Here is a 27,589-nt window from a genome sequence, read left to right on the forward strand (position 1 = left end):
ACAGATTAACGCTAATTCCGCTTTTATTGAGTTCGCTCTAAAACTAGAATGCGTACCTTTTCTTGGCATGGAAAAAAAGACATCCCCCCTTTTCCGTGCTTCTGTTTGTTTGAATTTCATTTCATTTCCAATGCATCAAATTCATTTGAAATAATATATTTAGACAGAAAATGACTTAATGTTGATTTACTGGCTCGAGTGAAATGCATGAAACCTGCAGAACACCATAATCAGTAGATAAAAGAAACACTCTCTAAAATTATTTATGCACAAATGATTTAAAAATTTAGAAATAAGAAAAAAAAAAAAACGCTCCTAAAAAGAGCAAATCATGACAAGGCCAATGATCTTATACATGTATCTACACAATTTTTCTGACCATGCCAAGAAATCCCGTCCATTTTTCCACAGCGATGGAGTCAATAAAAGTGTAATTGATGCAAATCACCCATATTCCCCTAACGCTGGCGAGACAATTAACGGCAGCAGATTTGAGGGGGTGGATCCTTAGTTTTCCGTTTTCTTAGTCAAAGAAAAATAAACTTCTACCCCAGGAAGTAGCCTCCTATGCCCTGAAAAAAATAGTTCCTGTCAAAAACCTTTATTTATTTACAAAATATGTAAAATGCACTAGACACAGGTACCAAAATTGTAAAAATAGACTGGAAGGAAATTAAAAACAAAAATTCAAAAGGAAAAAATAATAATTTTATATGTATGGAACTATTTGAACAAACTAAGTACATTGTTATGATAAGCAAGGACACCTCTTCCAAAATACTGAAATTCATGGCCCCAGGGACACAATCGACTAAGTTCATTTTCATTGGTCAATTACCGGTATGATACCTTAATAAGGCGCGAGACTTCCACAACAACCAAGTTCATCGTGCCCGATGTTAATTTATACTAGGAAAAAAATATTTTGATATATAAACACTGAAAAATTTGAAAGGCGTCTAATTTTTATTGAACAATTAATTAGTTCACTACAATTTATTTCACTTTCTTTTTCTTCTTTTTTTACTTTTTTAACTGCATATGATTTGCATGGAAAATCGCCCCCCCCCCCTTTAAAAAAAAACAACAACAGGAAAAAAGGTGCAAAGGCTTCTAAATAATAAGTATTCTAGCTTTATTTTCAAACCAGTAAAACTTAAGATCCTTCCCTCAAAACTGCTGACATTAATTGCCTCGCACACATCTCCCTGGGGGAAAATCACAGATTAACGCTAATTCCGCTTTTATTGAGTTCGCTCTAAAACTAGAATGCGTACCTTTTCTTGGCATGGAAAAAAAGACATCCCCCCTTTTCCGTGCTTCTGTTTGTTTGAATTTCATTTCATTTCCAATGCATCAAATTCATTTGAAATAATATATTTAGACAGAAAATGACTTAATGTTGATTTACTGGCTCGAGTGAAATGCATGAAACCTGCAGAACACCATAATCAGTAGATAAAAGAAACACTCTCTAAAATTATTTATGCACAAATGATTTAAAAATTTAGAAATAAGAAAAAAAAAAAAAACGCTCCTAAAAAGAGCAAATCATGACAAGGCCAATGATCTTATACATGTATCTACACAATTTTTCTGACCATGCCAAGAAATCCCGTCCATTTTTCCACAGCGATGGAGTCAATAAAAGTGTAATTGATGCAAATCACCCATATTCCCCTAACGCTGGCGAGACAATTAACGGCAGCAGATTTGAGGGGGTGGATCCTTAGTTTTCCGTTTTCTTAGTCAAAGAAAAATAAACTTCTACCCCAGGAAGTAGCCTCCTATGCCCTGAAAAAAATAGTTCCTGTCAAAAACCTTTATTTATTTACAAAATATGTAAAATGCACTAGACACAGGTACCAAAATTGTAAAAATAGACTGGAAGGAAATTAAAAACAAAAATTCAAAAGGAAAAAATAATAATTTTATATGTATGGAACTATTTGAACAAACTAAGTACATTGTTATGATAAGCAAGGACACCTCTTCCAAAATACTGAAATTCATGGCCCCAGGGACACAATCGACTAAGTTCATTTTCATTGGTCAATTACCGGTATGATACCTTAATAAGGCGCGAGACTTCCACAACAACCAAGTTCATCGTGCCCGATGTTAATTTATACTAGGAAAAAAATATTTTGATATATAAACACTGAAAAATTTGAAAGGCGTCTAATTTTTATTGAACAATTAATTAGTTCACTACAATTTATTTCACTTTCTTTTTCTTCTTTTTTTACTTTTTTAACTGCATATGATTTGCATGGAAAATCGCCCCCCCCCCCCTTTAAAAAAAAACAACAACAGGAAAAAAGGTGCAAAGGCTTCTAAATAATAAGTATTCTAGCTTTATTTTCAAACCAGTAAAACTTAAGATCCTTCCCTCAAAACTGCTGACATTAATTGCCTCGCACACATCTCCCTGGGGGAAAATCACAGATTAACGCTAATTCCGCTTTTATTGAGTTCGCTCTAAAACTAGAATGCGTACCTTTTCTTGGCATGGAAAAAAAGACATCCCCCCTTTTCCGTGCTTCTGTTTGTTTGAATTTCATTTCATTTCCAATGCATCAAATTCATTTGAAATAATATATTTAGACAGAAAATGACTTAATGTTGATTTACTGGCTCGAGTGAAATGCATGAAACCTGCAGAACACCATAATCAGTAGATAAAAGAAACACTCTCTAAAATTATTTATGCACAAATGATTTAAAAATTTAGAAATAAGAAAAAAAAAAAAACGCTCCTAAAAAGAGCAAATCATGACAAGGCCAATGATCTTATACATGTATCTACACAATTTTTCTGACCATGCCAAGAAATCCCGTCCATTTTTCCACAGCGATGGAGTCAATAAAAGTGTAATTGATGCAAATCACCCATATTCCCCTAACGCTGGCGAGACAATTAACGGCAGCAGATTTGAGGGGGTGGATCCTTAGTTTTCCGTTTTCTTAGTCAAAGAAAAATAAACTTCTACCCCAGGAAGTAGCCTCCTATGCCCTGAAAAAAATAGTTCCTGTCAAAAACCTTTATTTATTTACAAAATATGTAAAATGCACTAGACACAGGTACCAAAATTGTAAAAATAGACTGGAAGGAAATTAAAAACAAAAATTCAAAAGGAAAAAATAATAATTTTATATGTATGGAACTATTTGAACAAACTAAGTACATTGTTATGATAAGCAAGGACACCTCTTCCAAAATACTGAAATTCATGGCCCCAGGGACACAATCGACTAAGTTCATTTTCATTGGTCAATTACCGGTATGATACCTTAATAAGGCGCGAGACTTCCACAACAACCAAGTTCATCGTGCCCGATGTTAATTTATACTAGGAAAAAAATATTTTGATATATAAACACTGAAAAATTTGAAAGGCGTCTAATTTTTATTGAACAATTAATTAGTTCACTACAATTTATTTCACTTTCTTTTTCTTCTTTTTTTACTTTTTTAACTGCATATGATTTGCATGGAAAATCGCCCCTCCCCCCCCTTTAAAAAAAAACAACAACAGGAAAAAAGGTGCAAAGGCTTCTAAATAATAAGTATTCTAGCTTTAATTTCAAACCAGTAAAACTTAAGATCCTTCCCTCAAAACTGCTGACATTAATTGCCTCGCACACATCTCCCTGGGGGAAAATCACAGATTAACGCTAATTCCGCTTTTATTGAGTTCGCTCTAAAACTAGAATGCGTACCTTTTCTTGGCATGAATTAGAAAATGCATGTAACACTGTTGCTGGTGCTTTTATTCGCGATTCTTGAAAATACATCTAAGATTTAATGATTTTCCCTTTATAATATGATTCACTTTAATTATGAACTTTGAAGAATTACAATGAGTAAATACACATTAATTCGTTAATTCGGTGCTTTAGGTCTATGTTCGGGGGCATTTTTGTGAGCATTTAGAGGAGGTTCATGAGTTATCGCCCGTTGGTAGACTGACGATCCATCGATGCGGATTGCATCACTTCCGTATTTACACTCTGTTTCAAAACTGAAAACATAGTCTGTCATTGACGTATTATACATTGTATATTTAGCCTCTTATATATTGTTCAGAAGCAACACAATGCAGACTATTGGAAGAATTGACTATCCGGTTGGTAATTATGCAGTTTAAACTTTATTTCATTTGAATATGTCAACATGTATTCACTCAAATAGTATAGCACAGGATTAGGAAACATTTAATTAATACCTTATTAAATATTTATGTTGTCCTTTACAACACAGTTGGGGCCTACTAATCCGTTTCCTAAAATTAGCGTTGAATTACAAATGCATGTTTACCTTTGTTGCAAATATGCTAAATGGAATAGTAAATCAGGTAATAGTTGAAGAACAATGACAGGAAAAACTGCGATAGTAAACATATATATACGATATATGGTAAATGAACAAATAATATAACAGTGTATAACAGCTGTATAAGTTGATAAACTACATATTCACAACACTTGATCACAGTTTCTCATGTCTTTCCGACAATCAGAAAAACAGCCTAGAATGTATAGCAGGCATCTATGACAAAATTACTGGTCATTATGTCAGGGTCTGACGTGCCGAGGAGAGTCTAGTATCTGACATAATGGTCAGTTTGAGGCTATAATGTAACTTGATTGCTTAAAACATTTCACCTGCAATGTTGAACAATTCCATTGTTAAGTTATTGGACAGCTACAGGTAAACTAGTCTCATTCTGCTTATAGATTACCTTATATTTACATTTCCAAATATTTTTACTTAGATATCTTTGCAAATAAGAAAAAGTTCATGTTCTCATGAACTACCAAGGGATGAGTAGGAATATTTCCATTGTGATTTGATTGAAGTAACGGTAAAAAAAATGTGCAAACTTTTTTTTCCAAAAATGATCGTTGAATGACAAAAAAATGTGGCAAGTCATCAGAAAAATAATGTAAATGTGAGAGATGAATTTAATTTTTGAGAATTTATGAGGTACATTGTACATGAACTACAACGCTTCATGCCTACATATCTATCATGAAGCGACAACGCGCTTCATGAAATATGCCAGCTTGAAGCGTCGTAGTTCATGTCCTCATGAATTCTCAAAAATTAAATTCATCTCTTATGTAATGTTCATTAAGTTACATGTAGGCCAAAGAAAATTAGTTTGGGATTTTCCTCTGTACTTTTCAATAGTAGAAATCGTCGAGAGAATTTGTCATTATAATTTAGTTTATTATATGATTAAACAATTCCTATCTCTCTTATTGGCTGAGATCCAACAATGTAGAAAAAATACTACATTATATTCACGTGCACACATGACCTTCCAGGTGAATATAAGGATTTATTTTCTCTACATTGATCTAAAAATAAATCGGGACATTCCCAAATTGATACAAATAGTTGTGGAAAGCTATTTCACTTAATTGCTATTAACTTCCACTCAGGTGAACATAACATTAGAGGATATAAAATTTGTGGTGGGGGTGGTTGGGGAGGGGTGTAGGAGAACCCCCCAACACTTTTTTCTGAACATAAATTTTTAATATTAATTAAGACTAAAAGATATTCATTGAAAAAGCTGGTCCCCTACTAATGGGCCTCAATCCCCCACCCCAACCCCAAAACAAAATTTTAAGTTAAGAGAATTCTGACTTTTCATGGGGGCTAATTAAGGATTTTTTTTACAGCAGTCAGATTTCCATGATAATGCCCCCCCCCCCCCCTTTCAAAATTGATCCTATAAAAGAGCCTAATAATAGAGAGGTTGAGATCTTAAACTTAATGTATGGGTATGTGTAGATAGACTTTGATGTACACATACACATTTTTGTAATTTGTCTGTTGAGATTTTAATGCCATGTAACATGAACGTGTACACTGCGATCAATGTCTCTGTTTAAACTATTTATTCGATTTGTGACATCACTCTGACTTTAGCCAGTAAATAAAAGATAGTTGAAATAAGTGCTTGTGAAAGTAAACGTTCTAAGTAATGTACAACAGTTACGTTTTCACACATAAATTGACTAATTTTTATTATAAAAGCTACAAGTTTACACAGTTGTAGGAACATGTAGACAACTTTTCATCACTAAAACCAATGACATAATACTCGAGGAATTTAGGGAATTCCCCTACTAGACATACCCGTACATGTATGAAATCTCAACCTCTCTATTATTTCTTTTTTTTCATAGCAACTAAAGTAAATGTACTGTAACGGTGTCTTATTATAAATCTTGAGCATGGAAATATAAATAAGTCCGTTTCAGGGTTCTACTGACATCTCCATTTATTACATTCACAGATGAACACATAGAATAGTTGGAATAATGGAACAATGAAGGAATTTGGAATAATGCCCTGAAAAATCATAATAACAAATAATAAATACATAGCATAAAATATTCTGATATATCCGTATCAATATAGTAATTACAATCTGCAGTTAACAGATACACTGCATAAAGGGAGGTAACTCTGTACATGATTTACATACAATCAATGCTCCCTTTTAATATTACGCTTTGAAAAATATAAAAACATTAATATCATAAATATCATACCAATCTATGGGACTGAGCCTCTCCCATTCATTGTAGTCACAATATGGCTCACTGTACACGTATGTCCAGATCATAAAACTACAAATTATCATAGTTTACATAAGTAAACCTATCATAAAAACATCTAGTAGATATATATAAAATAAAAAATACTTTCAATAAAATAGTTACTCCTTAAATACTGACTCTCAAATCAGATTCTGACTGTGCTAGTGCTATGGAATTAACTTTGGCAAAATTACAGATTTTACAGTTAAATCAAATATTAGAAATCATATTAGAATTAGTATATAAATGTTATCTTACCTTAAGAGAGAAAAGTATTGTCTCTGTCAATGTCAGAAGGTCGTAATTATAAAACTTCGTAAATACAACCCTCTCTGGACAAATACTGGACAAAGAATGACCATAACAAACAACTTTTTGGAGGGAAAAATACTGAACCAATAAAACACAACCTTACAAAGTCCAAACCAATGAAAACAGTGAATACTTCAAACCAAAGACCAAAGACCAGAACCTTCATAACCCAAGGCAATAATAATTAAGTACAGGTACTGCCTGTTCTACTTGGGTGACCTTTAAAGATTTAATAATGCATTTATATTTACAATTTAAAAACATATGAAATACATTATAGATTTATTAAATAAATTAATAAATCTAATACTGTAACACACTTCCCCTCCTTTTTAAATGACTTCCACGTCATTCAAATGGAGACTTACCACTTATCTGGTACTCTGGCATAATCAGGAAAATCTGAAATTAAAACAAAATTTATACAATTAAAACATTATAACTTTTCAGTAATCATTTTTAAAAATGCTTTTGACATATCTCTGTCCATTTTTGTTAGCTGTGATGCCATATTCTGAAAGTATATCAATTTCTCTTTCCACTCAGGCTGTTGTCGTATCTGTTGACAACATACATAATTCTTCATCCATGCTGGCTTCTTTTTAGCTCGTCCTGATCTCCTCGGTAACTCATCTGTCTCAATATCATCAGGACTGTCATCCTCATCAGCATGGATATCATCAACATGGTCATCATGAACATCATCTTCATGGCCATCATAAGCATCTTGGTTGTCATCTTCTTGCAGATTACTTCCATCATCATCAAGATTGTCTTCATCAATATCATCCACCATTCCACTAGCATCTGGCTCATCAGATGCTACACTATCCGCTTCCCCTGGCTCATCAATGGTTTCAGCAATTACCTGGTCGTCACCAGTTACAATGTTCAAACCTACTGCCTCCTCAGACAATGCCTTAGACTTTACAGGGTACTCCACTGTAAGACACAGATCATCTTCATCATCATCAGATTCCATCTGATGGAGGATGGCAGGCTCCTGACCTCTCTTACACTCTTCTCCATTTTTCCTCTGTCTTGCCCTAGGAACTGGAATGGGTGTCTTGGCTGATCCAAATGGTAATAAAAGATTTCTGTGGAGAATTCTTAACTTACCTTGGTTATCTTCTCTTTTGACTTTGTAAACCGGTATTGATGAATTGGGCTGACTTATGATGATGTATGGCTTATCTTCCCACTTGTCTTGAATTTTATGCTTCCCGTCGAAACTTACAACTTTGACTAATACACGGTCTCCTTCTTTCAAAATGACTCCTCTAACCTTAGTGTCATAATGCCATTTTTGTTTTAGCTGGGAATTCTTAGTTGCTGTTTCAGCCTTCTGGTATGCATCTTGTAGATTCCTCTGTAGTTTTTCTAAGTAAGTTGATGTTGAACTTGATTGAGAATTCCTTTCTATTCCAAAGACTAAGTCAACCGGCAAATTTGGTTCTCGGCCGAACATCAAAAAATAAGGAGAAAAACCAGTTGTATCATGTGTTGTACAGTTGTATGCATGGACCAATGGGTTGATGTAATTTTTCCAGTTATGTTTCTGTTCAGGATCCAAAGTGCCTAACATGGAAATAAGTGTTCTGTTAAACCTTTCTGTGACACCGTTGCCCATTGGGTGGTATGGTGTTGTACGGGATTTGGCAATTCCAGTCAGTTGACATAAATCTTTGATGATATTACTACAGAAATTAGCTCCTTGGTCTGAGTGCAATTTTTGAGGTAATCCATAGTGCACTATAAAATGGTTGAAAATGGCATCTGCTGTGGTACGGGCAGTCTGGTTCTTTGTTGGTACTGCTACAGCATACTTGGTAAAGTGGTCTGTAATCACCAAGATATTTTGGATATTACCTTTCGATGGTTCCAAGGTTAAATAATCCATACAAACCAATTCTAAGGGTTGAGTTGTTTTGATGTTAACTAACTCTGCTCTCTGGTTGTTAGGAGTCTTAAACTTGATACACCTGTCACACTGTTCTATCCAATTGCTGACATCAATATACATCTTGGGCCAATAAAATCTCTCTCTTATTAAAGCTATGGTCTTTTCTCTTCCGGGATGACCCATGTCATTGTGCAGATATTGTAGTATAAGATGACTGAATGAATTGGGAATGATGAACTGATGATGAATAATCCCATCAATTTTGGTTTCTCTCACAAGCAAATCATCTTTCAACTTTAACCTCTTGAAATTTCGATGAAGAATAGCCTCTGTTTCATTCTTTGCTGTATTCTTGGGAGGTTTTCTTCCTGCTCTTATGTATTCAATCATCATTGAAATGGTGTCATCATTCCTCTGTATTTCTTTTATATCAATATGGCTACTGTCTTTGTCTTGTGATTGTTGTACTAACTGGCATACAGAATGAGGCAAGGAAACTGGAAGGGTCTCGATATATGGTTGTTGATGTTCTGAATTAATAATGGCACTAATAGCTTCTTTATCCATAGTTTCTGTTCTTTCAGGTAATCTTGATAAAATGTCTGCATCAGTATTGGATTTTCCAGGTTTGTACGTAATGCTGAAATTGTATGAAGATAAAGCAGCTATCCATCTATGGCCAGTTGCATCTAATTTGGCTGTTGTTAAAACATATGTCAAGGGGTTGTTGTCAGTGAAGACAGAGAAAGTTTGTCCTGTGAGGTAATCAGAAAACTTCTCTGTAATAGCCCATTTTAATGCTAGAAATTCCAATTTATGGGTTGGGTAATTTCTTTCTGATTTACTAAGTCCCCTACTGGCATATGCTATGACCCTTTTAACTCCATCTTGTTCTTGATACAGAACCGCTCCTAAGCCACTTTGACATGCATCGGTATGTAATTCAAATGGACTGTTGAAATTGGGATAACCAAGTACAGGAGCTGATGTTAGCTTTTCCTTAAGTGCATTAAATGCTGATTCCTGGGATGGTCCCCATGTCCATGTTGGTGGAAGCGGTTTCTTTTTTCCTCTTGGTTTCTTTCCTGTAGCCATGATATCGATCAAAGGTCGAGCAATCTTGGAGAAATTCTGAATGAATTTTCTGTAATATCCAGCGAATCCTAAAAATTGTCGTACGTCTTCTGGATTTTTCAGAATAGGCCAGTTTTTGACTTTAATAACTTTGTCAGGGTCCGCCTGTACCCCATTTTCAGACACAATGTGTCCTATATACTTCACCCTTTTCATGAAGAAAGAACATTTCTTTGGGGATAACTTCAACCCAAACTTCCGGAACCTTTCAAAAACTTCTTTGAGGCGGTGAAGATGTTCCTCAATAGACCTAGAAAAAACAATGACATCATCTAAATATATAAAACAAATTTGCATATGGAGATCTCCTAAACATTGTTCCTGTAATCTTTGATAGGTAGCTGGAGCGTTAGCTAATCCGAAAGGCATTTTATTAAATTCAAAGAATCCCAATGGTCCGACTGTAAATGCTGTTCTTTGTTTATGTTCTTCAAGAATTTCTATTTGGTGATAGCCGGACTTCATATCTAAAACAGTGAAGTAGCGATTACCGGCAAGCGAGTCCAAAATTTCATCTATTCTCGGCAATGCATAATTATCTCTCACTGTTTTGGAATTCAATTGCCTATAATCCACACACATCCTCAAAGAGCCATCTGGTTTCTTCACTAAAACAACATTGGAAGAAAATGGAGAGTGAGATGGTCTAATTACTCCACTGGCTAGTAGCTCTTGTATGTGGTTTCGGACTTCTCCAATCATAGCTGGTGGTATGCGCCTGTATTTCTGTTTGAAAGGTGTAGTGTCTGACAACTCTATGTGATGATACACTTTGTCTGTAGTACCAATATCAGTTGAACTTGTTGAAAAGATGTCTTGGAATTCTGAAATAAGTCCTTTACATCTTTCTTTCTCCTGTTCTGACAGAGTCTCTGAAATGAGGACCTTCTCAAAGATGTTCTCTAATACTGTTGGTAATGTATTAGGATGAGAGGTTTCTGCAATGGTAACAGGCTGCATCTCACAAAGAAGTGCTCCTGGTGCTATCGACACTGTCCGAGTTGTCACATTACTTACTTCTACAGGTGTTAAATTGTCATCCTGACAGTTGTAGTAGTGCAAGGTAGGAGTTATATCTAAGTCTGATGGGATGCTAGATTTGAAAGTTGGCTGCAACATGGCTAGTACCTTCTGGTATGGAACTTTCTTGTCGAGGTATGCGTTGACAACAACTTTTCCGTTAGGTGGAATCAGGATTCTTGATTTCTCTGCTGACTTCAAAACAGCAAGTCTATTCCTGTTCCTTTCTAGTTGTTTTTGTCGAAGAGCAATACATCTGAAAGCCAGATACCATGGTGCATGCATATCAGCATCCTGAAGAAATCTAGAACCATACTCTGTTCTGGTAATGTCCATCAGACGACTTAAGATATTTGTTCCAATCAAAACAGGTACATTAGCATTATACTTGCTATCAGGAACAACTAAAAAGATACATTCCTTCAGAACTTCCAATGAAGAGAGTCCATGAGTGGCTAAATCTGCAATGACATATCCCAAATAAGGCATCATCTGCCCATCAGCACATTCAATGTCAAGTTGTTCCTCTAATGGATAAAGTGCTGTTCCATCTCGCAGATGTGTCTCAAAAAATGTTTGCGATATTGTGGAGACAGTAGCTCCAGTGTCCAATAATGCAGAACATGGAACTCCATTAATAGCCACTTGAACCTCATTTGATGTTCCTACTAATTCTTCCGATAAGTTGTTGGGACTGTTTCTTCTTCTGCCAGACCCTTGTCCCCAGGATTTGGCCATCTGTAGTTTAAAGATTTCTGATGATCAATTCTGACTCTGCAACCAATAGCTATATGTCCTTCTTGACCACATCTGTAACATACGACTTTATCAGATCTCCGATCCTGTTGCTGATTAGTCTTCTTAAAAGTAGTAAATCTGGGCTCAGGCATCCTAGGAGTGTAGCCTCTACTAGGATACTGTCCTCTTCTTCCTCTTTGAAAAGGCTGTCTGTTTCTGTTGTTATACGAACTATAGTTGGGTGGTTTATAATAAGGCTGCTGCTGCATTGCCTTCAGCTGGTTTATCTGAGCTTGCAAAGCTTCATATTTGTCGTCATCAACTGCAGTTTTTTCTGAGGAGATCCCTGATTTTACTATGGCTGGCTTTACTTTTGTTAATTTGGTCTGCCCTGGATGTTCTGTCTCGATCTTTCTCACTTCTACTCTTAATTTGTCAAAATCCTTAATTGAGTGAAATAAGTATCCAGAAATATCTTTTAAGTCTTGTCGCAGACCTTTATAAAACATTGTACGTAACATTTCATTTGCCGCATAGTTCTGGACCTTCCCCAACTTCATGGCAGTGTTCAGAATTTCCTCTAACCTGCAGCTCCAAGCTGAACAGGTCTCATCTTCCCGCTGTTTAGCACTGTAAAATTCGGCTAAAATGTCTTCTTTTTCCAGAACATTTCCATAAATGCTGTCTAACTTGGAAAGAATTTCTTCTACAGTGGCACCAACTCCTAATCTCATCACAACTTTGGCTGCCTCTCCTTTCACAGATCTCCTAATGGCTTGTAATAAGGATTCTTCTGAATGAGCTTCCCTTATAAGACAGGTAACTTCATACTTCCACAGGTCATAGGAAGTTTCACCTTTTCCATCACCTGAGAACATGGATATCCGTAAAGGAGATTTCAGATAAACATCTTTAGAAGATGATGATGCTGCAGCGACTGGTTCTTTGGATTTGGTCTCTGCAATAGAATGACTGGCTGCCCAAGTTACAAAACTTTCTGGATTGATCTTCATCTTCTGCAATGCCATCCAGAACTGTTTCATGTCTTCCTCTGACATTGTACTTTCTGCTGCCTCGGCTTTATGTCCTTTAGGTTCCATTTTAAATTCTGTCGTAATTGCTGGCTTCTCTTTGGGCCTAGCATCTAAAGGTTTCTCTGTTTTTGTTTCAGTTGTAGTCTCTGATTTGTCTGCTGTCTTAGCTTTTGCTTCGGACATGGTTGTATATACAGATCAATGGCAATAAAATATTATGTACAAATAAAATAATATACAATGCAATTTTCAGGAGGGTAGTTCTAACTGAACTATAAAGAACACAGGGCAATTTTAATGTAATGAATTTAAAAGAGGGAGTTCATAACTGAACTACTGAAAAGGGATTTTTTTTTAAGTAATGTATTTAAACAGGAGGGTAGCTCAATGCGCGAGCTAATTGCAAAGGGTAAGGTTATATGTACTTAACAAAAGTGAAAGTAGAATTGCACTTCCGGTATGAAGTTGCACTTCCGGTACTGCAGTTAAAGTTTAAAGGCAAAATTCGAAGTACAATATTTCTTATGATACCCAATGTGTAACTACTACACTAATCTACATAATTACGAATGCTGTATGTCGATAATGATGATCTCTAAATAATGTTGTATAATCACTAAAAAAAATAATCTGCTGAAATATAAACAGTTGTAGAACGCTCTGTATCGAATATAAATGTCAAAATCAGCTGGTAACAAATTCAATGAACAAGAACTGAAAATAAACTGCGTTTACGATCCAAAAATCTCCTGAAAAAGAATAAGGGTATCAGACTATCTATACTGTACCTGGTATTCAAAGTTAATAAGAAATAAACAACAAACACTGAAGATATAAAACAAATAAATCAAATTTTAACTTTTTGTTTACAAAATCACGTTTTCTAAAGTCGTTTCCGGTTAAAACAGATTTAGCGGATATCGAGCTCGATCGAAATTACGCAATCGGAAAAGTAGGCAGTGCTATAGAAAATAAACCGAACCCGATGATAAATAAATCAATACTTTAAGGGAAGTTTGGAGAAGATGACAGACAAAACGCTATACCATTATTCTAAAAAAATATGAACTTAATGTAAAACAACTTTTCACTGTATCAACACCCACTGCACACTGGATCAGACGACAGACTCAAAAATGAATAGGCTACACTTCAAAATACCATACTTGAGCACTAAATAAACTACTTGACCAACTGCAACAAATTAATTATCTGTCAAAGTGTCAAGATGTCTTTGTCAAAAGGGATAGATATTATTTACTACATTATTGTAAGTTCTGATTTAGTAAATCAAGGGTATCTGGGTACTTGGATGGTGCGCAATGTGCGATACCTCACTTACCCATACGTCTTCCTCTCCGGTACTTCAATTCTTCAAATAATATAACTTATATGTGGGTACCCAATAAAATAGCTAAACTATAGTAAACCTATATACACTTTGACAAATTGTTGATCAACACTATAACAGTACTGGCCAGCTATTAAAATAATATGATCTACCTCTAGTTAAACTAGAATATATACATGTATTGCTAGTTGCTTGAAAGCACTGTAAATTATCTGTTCAAAAACTCACCGATCAGCTGATACTCCAATGTCACATAGCAAAAATATACAACAATCACAAAAAATGATACTACTCACACAAGACATTAAGCTCACAGTTTGTCACAGTAATCACCGGCAATATATGTCCAAGTCAATGGGTTGGCCAATATAGTGGTAGAATTCACACGCACAGCTGTGTCTATTCAGGTGTAACAGATCACTGATGATCTAACTGGTCAACGGGAAAGTCGAACACTCTTAGGAATGTGTCATCTGAAATGATGTTCAATCAGGAGAGGTCCCAACGTGGGCGCCATTTTGTAACGGTGTCTTATTATAAATCTTGAGCATGGAAATATAAATAAGTCCGTTTCAGGGTTCTACTGACATCTCCATTTATTACATTCACAGATGAACACATAGAATAGTTGGAATAATGGAACAATGAAGGAATTTGGAATAATGCCCTGAAAAATCATAATAACAAATAATAAATACATAGCATAAAATATTCTGATATATCCGTATCAATATAGTAATTACAATCTGCAGTTAACAGATACACTGCATAAAGGGAGGTAACTCTGTACATGATTTACATACAATCAATGCTCCCTTTTAATATTACGCTTTGAAAAATATAAAAACATTAATATCATAAATATCATACCAATCTATGGGACTGAGCCTCTCCCATTCATTGTAGTCACAATATGGCTCACTGTACACGTATGTCCAGATCATAAAACTACAAATTATCATAGTTTACATAAGTAAACCTATCATAAAAACATCTAGTAGATATATATAAAATAAAAAATACTTTCAATAAAATAGTTACTCCTTAAATACTGACTCTCAAATCAGATTCTGACTGTGCTAGTGCTATGGAATTAACTTTGGCAAAATTACAGATTTTACAGTTAAATCAAATATTAGAAATCATATTAGAATTAGTATATAAATGTTATCTTACCTTAAGAGAGAAAAGTATTGTCTCTGTCAATGTCAGAAGGTCGTAATTATAAAACTTCGTAAATACAACCCTCTCTGGACAAATACTGGACAAAGAATGACCATAACAAACAACTTTTTGGAGGGAAAAATACTGAACCAATAAAACACAACCTTACAAAGTCCAAACCAATGAAAACAGTGAATACTTCAAACCAAAGACCAAAGACCAGAACCTTCATAACCCAAGGCAATAATAATTAAGTACAGGTACTGCCTGTTCTACTTGGGTGACCTTTAAAGATTTAATAATGCATTTATATTTACAATTTAAAAACATATGAAATACATTATAGATTTATTAAATAAATTAATAAATCTAATACTGTAACAGTACCGGTAGATTAAAAAATTCAAAATTATTATGACTGGTTATGTTTATTTAACCCAGCTTCTCTTATTGCTTTTGGCTAGGACTTCAGCAGATGTAAACAAGTAAGATGGCATGAATTGCTAAATGAGTTTGTATCATTTAATCATTGAATCATAAGATAAAACAATTATATTGCTGTTTTTTCAGTCAATATATGATGATTTACATGTAGCCACCTTCGAAGTACAATTTTCACCTCGCCCTTCGGGCTTGGTGAATATTGTACTCCTCAGGTGGCTAAATCATTGTAATGACCTCAAAAACAGCAATAATTGTATAATATCCAACTATCCTGATCTCACTGTAATCTATAGATTCAAATCTGTTCAAATCTGACCTCCCAGAACTTAAATTAGAACTTTTCAATAAGAGCAGACCTCAATTGTTACATGTGTAAAATTTTAAATATGCAAACATCATGGATCCCTTATTTGATATTTTTATTTTTAGGTTATACCCTTTGAAGGGGATATTCCTGGTGGGTTACAACCAGGAAAACAGATCTTTGTTCAAGGAGATTTTTCACAAATTCCAGGGAGTGATTATAGGTGAGAGAAATGACAGCTAAATTTTGATTACCAGCAGCAAACAGCTTAAATGGAATGGAAGATCATTGTAGGGAATTTTGTCTTTTGACATTTTGTCAGTATTGTTCACATTGAACTTCACAAGAAAAAGTTACTTGTATCATATTTGGGCAAGAAGAAGACTAGAAGGTGACAAAGGTCAAGGTTATCTTATTATTATAAAAAATTGGTTTCATCAAATCAAAGCTTATAAGATAATGGAGCACAAAGGAATTTGACTTAATTAATAAGATTTTAAGATTAATATCGCAGACATCTGACATTATTTTTTCCCCTTTAGGTGGCGGTGCTTGGGGATATATTTTTTAGCTCACCTTGACGAAGTCGAGATGAGCTTATGCTATACCCACGGTGTCGGTGTCAGCGTTAGCTTCGGCGTCCCGGTTAAAGTTTTAGGAGCAAGTCCATTCCCAAGTAACTATAAGCCCTACCTGGACCAAACTTGCATGGATGATGCATCTAGGGATGGACACTACCACACTTGCTTCGGATGCTGGATCTGACCTAGATTTTCCAGTTGAGTGACCAGGTTGAAGTTTTTGGAGCAGGTCCATTCCCAAGTAACTATTAGCCCTACCTGGACCACACTTGCATGGATAAATGCATCTAGGGATGGACACTACCACACTTGCTTCGGATGCTGGATCTGACCTAGAATTTCCAGATGAGTGACCAGGTTAAAGTTTTTGGAGCAGGTCCATTCCCAAGTAACTATTGGCCCAACCTGGACCAAACTTGCATGGATAAATGCATCTAGGGATGGACACTACCACACTTGCTTCGGATGCTGGATCTGACCTAGAATTTCCAGATGAGTGACCAGGTTAAAGTTTTTGGAGCAGGTCCATTCCCAAGTAACTATTGGCCCTACCTTGACCAAACTTGCATGAATGATGGATCTAGGGATGGACACTACCACACTTGCTTCGGATGCTGAATCTGACCTAGATTTTCCAGGTGAGTGACCAGGTTAAAGTTTTTGGAGCAGGTCCATTCCCAAGTAACTATTGGCCCTACCTGGACCAAACTTGCATGGATGGTGCATCTAGGGATAGACATTACCACACTTGCTTCGGATGCTGGATCTGATTTTACAGTTGAGTGACCGGGTTAAAGTTTTTGGAGCAGGTCCATCATTATCAAGTAAATATAAGCCCTACCTGGACCAAACTTGCATGGATGATGCATCTAGGGATGGACACTACCACACTTTGTTTGGGTGCTGGATTTGACCTAGATTTTCCAGATGAGTGACCAGGTTAAAGTTTTTGGAGCAGGTCCATACCCAAGTAACTATTGGCCCTACCTGGACCAAACTTGCATGGATGATGCATCTAGGAATGGACACACTACCACACTTGCTTCGGATGCTGGATGTGACCTAGATTTTCCATATGAGTGAATTTTAGCCATATTTTAACCAAATTAGCAAGGATGATGTAGCTAGGGATGGTCATTTCCAGACTTGCTTTGGATTCTGAATCTGACCTATATTTTCCAGATGAGTGACCAGGATAATTTTTTTGGAGTAGCTATATAACATTATGGCCTGTTATGATTAAACTTGCATAGATGGTGCATCTTAGGATGAAAACTTCCAGACTTACTTTGGATGTTGGAACTGACCAAAAGTTTCTTGATTAGTAAACAGGATAAACGTTTCTTGAACAGGTCTATTTCCAAGTAACTATAAGTCATACTTAAACCAAACTTGCATGGACATTGATCTTGGTATGTACACTAAATTAAAAAAAATATGACGTGAAAGAAGAAGGTACGGTTTTAGCTTTATTGTGCCCTAAAAATTTTATGTTTTCAAAAAAGTTTTTTTTTAAATATTAGTTGAGTATATGACTGTAATAAATCAGGAAAGAATATGGCATGAAGGAGTACCATTCTGGAAATATGACATCATAAATTTGATGCATTTCTCTATTTTAAACAGAAAAAGCCTCAAAATGACATATTTCAAGGGTTAGTTTCCTGAAGAAAATAGTGTCCACATCCGTTGCCCACTTTAATTTTCAGACATACTATGTAAAATTCTTTGAAAAATCACATTTTTCAAAATCTCTGTGGGCGGTGCCGTAGACAATGTTATCTGAAAGAAAATTCTATTGAATATTGGTGTCTTCTGCAACTTTTTAAGAAAATACAGGAAAATGCACAAGTTTATGACGTCACAATTAGCATTTGAAAGGTCCTGTGAGAAAAATTATTTGTATGGTCTTTCTGCATGGAATTTCATTGATTCAGAAAGCATGAGTTTTAATTTTTAACATCACTTTCATTTTTAAGAGAAATACAGGGCAAGATTTGTATTGAAACTGTACCTTGTTCTTTGCCTTACTTAAAGATAACATTCGTCGAGGTGAGCTTCGTAATCTTTGATTACCTATTTTTAACAGGGAATTATTTAATCTTAGACTAATTATAAATCCTGGATTTTCTAGTGCCTGAAAACTAACTTAGTTTTGCTTGAAATTATCAGTTTTCACTGTAGTAGATACTGTCTAAATGGGTAAGTGTGTATATAAGAAGCTAATATATATTTTCTACAGCTACAACAGTAGAACACCAGATACACTGCATTAAAGACATTTACCCTAGAAATAATAATTATGACTGAAAATAAACAATAAAAATATGAAATTGGAACACAATAAAAACATCAATGAATAAAAAATAAACAATAATTCAATTATATATATTAGCTTCTTATATACACACTTACCCATTTAGACAGTATCTACTACAGTGAAAACTGATAATTTTAAGCAAAACTAAGTTAGTTTTCAGGCACTACACATGATTTCAGAATTTTCTGAAAATCCAGGATTTATAATTAGTCTAAGATTAAATAATACCCTGTTTTTTTTTTATTGTAAGAAAAATTAATAACTTCAGGTGTATGCATGGTAATTATGTCCATAAAATTTAATCAGAATAGTGTTTTCATATGGGTGTGAAAAATCAAATAGGTTAAAGGTACCACACATTTACATGTGTATGAAAGATTAAGGGGTACATAATATAACATAATTAAAAGATTTAGAAGCTCAAATGTGTTAACTATATATACAGGGCTTTCAATAAGGGGAAGCAAGAGGCAATTTTACACCCTCTCTATGATTGGAATGCATTCCTTCATATTTCATATTTGGCAAAATAAACTATTGGAAATAATTCTAAAACAGCTTCTTCAAATGGATAAATTCACCTCTTTACTTTAAAATTGTTGAAAGCTCTGTCTATTATATATACTAATTTATTCTCTTTGAATCAAATATTCATTTTTGTGGGGGGGGGGGGGGGGGGGGGAGTAGTAACATCATAGTCTAATCCACACTTAGCTTAAGTTTTGTCCATTTGTGAGCTCAACCAAAAGCTCAAATGGGAAAGAAACAATCATAAATGATTTTCTTCTCTTTTCAGCTGAACACATTTGAGTGTGCTTTGATAAATCCACAGTGTTTTATTTTTTTCTTTCAATGTATGGGTAGATCTATCCTGTGGCAATCAAAATACAAGATGGATCAATGCAAAGATTTTTTCTGACAAATAACAAAGCTGTGAGGTTTCTATGGGTTATTCCCCAAAGATGGCAGCCAAGGGACATAACTTTGGAAAAGTGTGGATTCAACAATGTCATTTACTTTATGTACAAAAATTAAAAAGAACACAATTTTCATATGGAACTAAATTGTTTGTTAATCCATATATACACAGATTTAGTATATTAGATTTTAAATTTCCATTTTGTTTGTCTTCAGTTTTGGCATTAATTTCAAATGTGGGAGAGGACAAGGGACAGACATTGCTTTTCACTTCAACCCGAGGGTCAGCCAGAAATGTGTGGTGCGCAACACATTAAGAAACGGAGCTTGGGAGCAAGAGGAAAGAGGTGGTCCAATGCCATTTGGTGTTGGTCAACAGTTTGAAATTATTTTTGCTGTGGACCAATATCAGTTCAAGGTGTATATGTAGTAGAAATTCAACTTAAGAGGTAGTGAAAGCGAGGTCTTTAAAAATTTGTCTGATATAGACCCTGAAGTTTTCACATTTCAGTAATTTTTTGAGATGCACTAACTACCATGAATAAATTGATATCCTTGGAACAAAGTACATATATTAAGTAATTTGTATTTTTTAAGTATTTTATCCTGGATATCTCAAACCCTCAGATATCTCAAAGTTTTTTCTCAGTTGAAAGTAGTGTTTATATATCTAAAGAGATTAATTTTCATTATGACAAAATCTATAGACTCGCTTAGCATCAGTTGCAAGAATGGTGAATGTGCTGCATGTTATTCTGAGTGTAACCCCCCAAAACAATATAGATAAAACTGTTCAGCTTCAGTTTAAAACAATGGATATATTGTAAAATAGACATAGCTCACATTACTGTGTGAAGAAAAGCAAGATACTAGATAAGCCAAAATAATTTATTAATAATTTAAAGTGAGTAAAATTAACTTGTTTTCAGAATGCCCTAAACCGATTTTTTATTTAGGGAAATTGTCCAAGACACAGAAAAGAATAACATACTCTAAAAATAGATTGTAGAAATGGAATTTATCAATAATGCCGTGACATATAAGTCTGACATGGAAACATATTTATTTCCTCACAACCAAAAATATAAATTCTGTCAGAGAAACTATAGATATGAGAAATCGAAATAAATTTTTATGCTACTTTTAGTCTCCAAGGATTTTATCAGGGATCCCAAGAAAGGGGTGGGGAATTTGAAATTATGATTTTTTTTTAAATTTTAAGGAAATAATTCTTCATACAATTTTTTATCTATATGTTCCATATTCAAGGAAGTTTTGTTGTTGGTTTTTCTAATTTTGAATTTCCCTTTTTGGCTCTTAAATTCTAGTAATTGTTGTTTATCACACTATAAATAATTACAGCAATGTGTTCCATATTTATATTTATTTAAAAAGTTGTGATACTTTTAACTAAATTCTTCCTTGTGAGATACATGTACTTACCAACTGAAGGTATAAAAACACAGTGACTGTCGCATATTGCTGTGACGTTCTTTCTTTCTGAAACTCGTGCATTTCAGATCTGTCATTAGGATTGCTGTCGTTACATAACTTAATTGTGTTTTATTTTTTGGTTGATGTTTGAACAAGGAATTTTTAAATAAATATTTTGCCATATAGAGAAATTACAAGCTGTTCTGCGGAAGTAATTATTAGGTAAAATTCTGTGGACTAAAGTATCTTATAATTATTATGGAAATTATGAATGGGAAAAATAAACTAATTGAGCTAATTTTGCTATTGATTAAATATTGTAAATTTAAACCTCCAAAATGAAACTAACTTTATTTATTGAATTTGCAGGTGGCAGTGAATGGTCAACATTTTACGGAGTTCCGTCACCGCATTCCAGTAGAACGAATCAACACATTACAGATATCAGGTGCCGTAAGCATCAAGGTCATTAGATTCGACTCTCCTTACACGGGTCCACCAACTGTACCTTTCCCATCACCGCAGAACATAGGCTTTGGTATCGCACCACCTGCAGGATTCATGCCACCACCTTATACTGCAGGATGTGTACCCCAGCCACAATGCTGGGGCTGTACACCACCACAGCCCCCGAGCTCAGGGAACTCTCCAGTCTCCTACCCCCCAGCCTACCCCTCACAGCCTCAGGATCCTATATACAACCCAGTATGTGTTATAATTGTCATATAGAGTCACTGGTTAAAGCATAATCTATATGCATGTATGTACATGTTTATAAACTCAGTATGACGATACGTGTTATAATTGTCATATAGAGTCACTGGTTAAAGCATATCCATGTGTATGTGTGTATGTATATTATGAATCATAAATAAATTATAATTTTAATGTACATGTATATTCTTTAAAGTATTTTTAGACCTTTGGTTATCTTAAACTTTGTTGATTCTATTCATATCTGTTACCAATTGAGTATTATTTTAGATCATTGTAGAACTTAGTTTAAGTTATTTCTTCCTTACCCGGGTATTCCTATTTCATGAAAATTCATCAAATGACTGATTTATTGGAACAAATGTCACTCTGCCATGAAAATCGTATTGCGCATGCTTTTTCTTAACTTTGCTTTCTTGTGCAATTTGTAAATTGTACAATTTTTCTTAACAGATTGCTCTGAAATGATTAAAATCTCTAAAATATTCAAATACTCTCTTATATTCCAAATATTCTATCCAACTTGCTTAGTGCACTGTGAGCTATATTGCATGGGATTTGCATCATCCTGCGGGGTGCATATCAATCCATAGACTTCAAATCTGCATTTTTTTATGATTAGGAGGTTAGGGCATGTATATATTAACCTCCCTCAAACAGATTTGCAATGTCTTTTTATGACTCATTTTTGTATTTTTACAGGCGATTCCTTTCATGGGCTACATCCCTCCATCTGGTATGACACCGGGCAAACTTATCCACATAACAGGGGTTACTGGACCAAACAGGTGGGCACTATAGACACTCACTGCAGTCAATGACCTGCAAATTCAGTGTAGCTGGTCAATGAATATGATGGTTAAAGGGAATTTTTGCATATTTTCACATAAAATCATAGATATTTTGTCAATTTTAAAATATTTTAAGTATGAATAATCTGGGGAGGCATAAGTATGTTTTTTTTTTAATTTTATTTATAAAAAAAAGAGGAAATTTGAATTTATTGCAACAGTTTTTAATTAGTGTCTTTGAAGATCGATCTTAGCACACTTGACTAATGCACGGAAAAAACAGGGATTAGTCCATTCACAGCAATTTCTAGGGAATTATTAACATCAAATGATCTAATTTTATATAGGGAAAAAATCAGGATAGGTATAATAATAAAATCTAATTGAACGACTGGGTCAGTATAAATAGTAAGACAAATTATTTCATTGAGAGTATAGATTCAAGTTTTCCAAATCATGACCAAAGGGCTTGGTTGGGGCCACAATAAGGGATAACACTTTATCATAGCTATAATATAACGGATAATCTCTAAAACAGCAGGGCCACAGTCTTATTGACATGCGTCCATCCCAATGATGTGCAGATTCAATTTTATTCAGTTATGACCCCTTTTGGTGTGGTTAGGCCAAGGTATATAAATATTGTGTTTCCTATTCTAACCCAAGAAAAAATAGGTAAGTATGGAAAACATTTTATTTTAATATTTTAACATTTTATTTGTTAAAATTCAACTTTGACACTAAACAAAATGAGGAAAACAAAGAGTTCATTTCTTTTTCCCAAAAGGGTGGCTTACTAATGGCATTTCTGTTTAATATGTATAGGATATGCATTTTCTCAAACATGGAAGTGATCTAGATCCAGATTCCAGTTCCCTTTGACCAGGACTATTTCCCTCGGCTTCACCTCGGGAAATAGTCCTGCAGGCCTTGGGGAACTGGAATCTTGCTAACTCCCTCAATGATATACTTTAACTGTATAATAACCCCCCCCCCCCCATTAGCATGAATTTATACATTTCGATATATTTGTTTGTTTGTCTTTCTGTTCAGGTTTTCAGTAAATATCCAGGATAATGCTGGGGGAAGCTGTGATATTGCCTTCCATTTTGATGTGAGGATTAATCTTGGAAATCAAGTGAATGAAATTGTACGCAACAGTAAAACAAACGACCAGTGGGGACCTGAGGAGACACAGAAGCCTTACTTTCCATTCCAACCAAATACCAACTTTGACATGATGATCCTGTGTGAGCCACAGTGCTTCAAGGTACGTCATAACAAAATATAATACGCTTTCTGTTCTCATTTTTGTAATGCTGCAGACCTGTGCCATGCTTGGTCTTTCATTCCAATTTTTTTTTAACCTATGACGATCTGCAGCTAATATTTGCAGGATTCATATTTATTCATATCACCTTTGATGCAGTCATCAGTATGTTAATTTACAGTGTATTAACATCTCATTTACTGTGTAGAGGTGAAATAAGTAGATTGAGGTGTTGCTTTTTACACTGATCTTTATAAATGTTGAAGTTGTCAATTCAAGAAGAGGTGAATAATTTATATGATAAAAGATCATCACAGATTGATGAAAATTATCATTTGTAGGTATTCATACACACCAACAATTTTGTGATAGTGAAAATCTATGAGAATTTTAAAACATATTAAACACTTATGATTTTTTTATGATTCAGTGGTGTAATTTAATTATCAATAAAATTGCATGAGAAAGTGGAAAAAATTTTTTTATTTAACATGATCCTTATATTAGTATTTTAGTGTTGAAAATGATTGAAACTACATGCAATGGATAATATAATTTTATAGCGTATAATTTTCATGAAAGATATAACTATTTGAGAAAAGTCAGTGACTGGCTCAAGACAGTGACTGATTAATAACTAATTATCAACTGATGGTTATGTCACTACCTTCATTTTTAAAACAGATTATTTTCTTTTTCACTGAAAAAAGTTACAAGCAAAAAAAAAAAAAGAAAAAAAGAAATCTTCCCAAACTGAAACACTCTATTTTGTGTTTGGTGGTTGGGGGGTTGGGATGGGTTGGGTTACGGAGTCAAGATTGTATTTTCTTTGAAGTGGAGGACAGATTTTTTTGTTTTTAGCATTTTCAAGGATGGCTTATTTATTTCCAAATTCTGCCAGGCCCCTCCCCCTCAGAATCAAATGATTATTAATCCCCTAATACAGCTATCAAAATAATATACATTATATGCTCTCATTTTTGGTACATGTATGGCAGACCAATAATATTTAAGTCTTTAGCGTATGTACCTCAGTAAACTAAATATTAGTATACTGCATAGGTGAAAGACAATTATGAATTAACACCATCTCTCACATCTATATAAAATCATCCTCTGGCACTGATCTTGAATTATTGAACACTATAGATGGCATGTAACCACACTGAAATATGAATTCATCTAAAATAAGTATATATATATATATATATATATATATATATATATATATATATATATATATATATATATATATATATATATATATACATGGTGTAATACTGTTCAGGGGCGTAGCTTGACTTTTATTAAATTCTAGTGAGGCAAAACCATACATGTAGCAGCAAAAGGTCTTGGGCCGCCTTAAGCCCCCATCAGGTTCCGAGTGATGTCATGGGAGGGGGGCAATCTGACATAAAATGGAGTTGGGGTTTTAAAATGCAATGAAATTTCATTTGCTGTACTGGTTTCTTTATTTAAGACTTCAGCATGATACTACATATTGTAAAAGAATGTAAAAGCTAGAGTATAGAAATACATGTATGTTTACTAAAACTTTTGAAACATTTAAAAGTGAAAGTGCATCTTATTAAACTTTGCTTTTATTTCCATAAAACTTCAATTCAACATAAAAGAACTGCTTAAAATGTTAAAAGAAATGCCATTAATATTATACCTATTATCTGCAATGAATTGTTGATTATGGGAAGGGTCGGTGGTGGTGAAAAATCTAGTGAGGCAGTTGCCTCATTGCCACAATGGAAGCTACACCCCTGCTGTTTAGCTCAATATATAAAATAAAAATCATAAAGAAATCAAATGAAAAGACTCTTTTCTTTTTTTAGGTTGCTGTTGATGGGAAGCACTTTATTGAGTTCAAGCACCGCTTACAACCCTTGGATCGTTTCCGTTTCTTGGGCATAGTGGGTGATGTCAAGGTCACACAGATTAGGATTCAGTAAAACACATCAGTGACCCAGATGTAAAAGAGGAATGTCTTGACCATTGATTTACTTTCACATGTATATGTATATTTATATTTTCATTGTGTTTATTTCATGAGCATGTTTGTTTAAATCTTTAGCTTTCAAATAAAGGACTTGCTTTTTGTTAATGTATATATTACTTGTATTATATTTGATGTATTAATTACAATCATATGATATGTCTTTTTTACATTGTTTTTTTTTTTGTTGTTGTTGTTGTTGTTGTTGAAAATATACTTTTTTTTTTCCTATTCTTGTTATGTCGACTCTATTATAGATCTGCAAACTTGTATAATTTGTTCTGAATTAGAATGTTTATTTTGATGCAGTATTTACTGCATGACTATATACAAGGAGAATGAGAATGATTTTGTGATGAGAAAATTAAGATGTATATTATACACATTTATTTCTTTTAATTATTTTATAAAAAAAGTTAGGTTTTCATTTGTATTTATTGTCTGTTAGTTAGCTTTATGAATAGCACACAGAAAACTGTGAACATATTTCAATGACATTTTAGGAAAAAGGGTTTGTTTACCTTAGAATATGGGAGATTGGAATTGTTAAATTTTTAGGCAAGTGCATAAACAGGTCTTATACAACTTTTTTTTAACCTCACCAAAATTAACTTTGGATAAGATTATGTGAAAAAAAATCAACTGTTTGTGGATTAAAGTTATCAAAAAGTGAACATCTTAAGGCAAGAAAGAATCATTTAGATTTGTAAATATATCTGGTAATGGCCTCTTTATGTATAGTTCAGACATCATTTTTCTTTTATGAGTTAGTTCATTTCATAACATTTTTGGCCATTTTGTGGCCCTAGAAGATAAAACTACCATTGGTGTAGATATATGTATAAAGTAAAGCATGTTTATTATAATAGTCATCACAAATCAAAACTAGTATTTTTTTCACTCAGTATCCAGAAAATGCTGAATGATTCTAACTTTTGTTACAACATTGCAATTTCAGCTTCAATCCTATCTCTATTCCATATATTCATGTTTTAATGTACATATTGCTTTGTATTTAGTATTTTGTCAGTTAACTCAGCTGCATCATTTGTTATTGAACTTGACAATTTATTGCATTTAATGTGCAATATTTAGCCATTTTCAAAGTTCTTTCCTTTTTTACAGCTTCTTTAAAATGTAACCTAAATGTACATGTACTACAGTGTATGTAAGGCCAAAAAAAATTAATCTTCTAAATGTTGCAGGAATTAGGTCAAACACTGCCACATAGATAAAATTTAGTCACATATTAAAAGGAGAGTAACTCAATTTTCTATTTCTCAAGTTGAAAAAATTATATTATATCCCTTTTTCACCTATGCTCATAAAAAGCTAATTATTGTGTTGGTGTACTGTATAACTATGTATTTTATCATTTACTGTTTTTATAAAATGGTTTTAAATTCCATCATTTTAAGGACAGACGAATTACGCTCCTCAATAATATATAATTTTTTTCCAAGATTTCGTCACTGAAGTATTGCTACTTTAACATGTTTATACTCACAAAAAATTGAGGTACAGGCATTTG

General features: G+C 34.0%; 1 protein-coding gene and 2 long non-coding RNA genes across 3 annotated transcripts; 1 reads left to right on the forward strand and 2 right to left on the reverse strand.

Annotated features, from left to right (window-relative positions):
• The first annotated feature begins 4,036 nt into the window (after positions 1-4,036).
• Positions 4,037-26,199, forward strand: LOC133193732 (galectin-4-like). Its single transcript, XM_061329675.1, has 7 exons — positions 4,037-4,130; positions 16,151-16,248; positions 20,061-20,262; positions 21,648-21,983; positions 22,695-22,780; positions 23,837-24,053; positions 25,898-26,199. Exons 1-7 carry the CDS (start codon positions 4,101-4,103, stop codon positions 26,012-26,014), a joined length of 1,086 nt encoding a protein of 361 aa, XP_061185659.1. The 5' UTR covers positions 4,037-4,100; the 3' UTR covers positions 26,015-26,199.
• On the reverse strand, positions 6,228-7,419 carry LOC133193730 (uncharacterized). The gene is made up of 3 exons (XR_009721988.1): positions 6,880-7,419; positions 6,574-6,651; positions 6,228-6,370 (listed from the first exon to the last, which is right to left on the reverse strand). It is a non-coding gene; the product is annotated as an uncharacterized LOC133193730 (long non-coding RNA).
• Positions 14,662-15,654, reverse strand: LOC133193731 (uncharacterized). Its single transcript, XR_009721989.1, has 3 exons — positions 15,290-15,654; positions 14,984-15,061; positions 14,662-14,780 (listed from the first exon to the last, which is right to left on the reverse strand). It is a non-coding gene; the product is annotated as an uncharacterized LOC133193731 (long non-coding RNA).
• Positions 26,200-27,589: the final 1,390 nt, after the last annotated feature.

This window comes from Saccostrea echinata, unplaced genomic scaffold (genome assembly GCF_033153115.1).
Source record: "Saccostrea echinata isolate AGI-Se365-2 ecotype Australia unplaced genomic scaffold, CSIRO_AGI_Sech_v1 ptg000028l, whole genome shotgun sequence".
NCBI lineage: Eukaryota > Metazoa > Mollusca > Bivalvia > Ostreida > Ostreidae > Saccostrea > Saccostrea echinata.

Bases quoted from the DNA above. Each gene is read 5' to 3' on its own strand.
- LOC133193732 (XM_061329675.1), top strand. From the start codon at position 4,101: ATGCAGACTATTGGAAGAATTGACTATCCG. The intron at 20,263-21,647 runs GTGTATATGTAG...TTGAATTTGCAG, and splicing joins TGGACCAATATCAGTTCAAG to GTGGCAGTGAATGGTCAACA. The intron at 21,984-22,694 runs GTATGTGTTATA...GTATTTTTACAG, and splicing joins AGGATCCTATATACAACCCA to GCGATTCCTTTCATGGGCTA.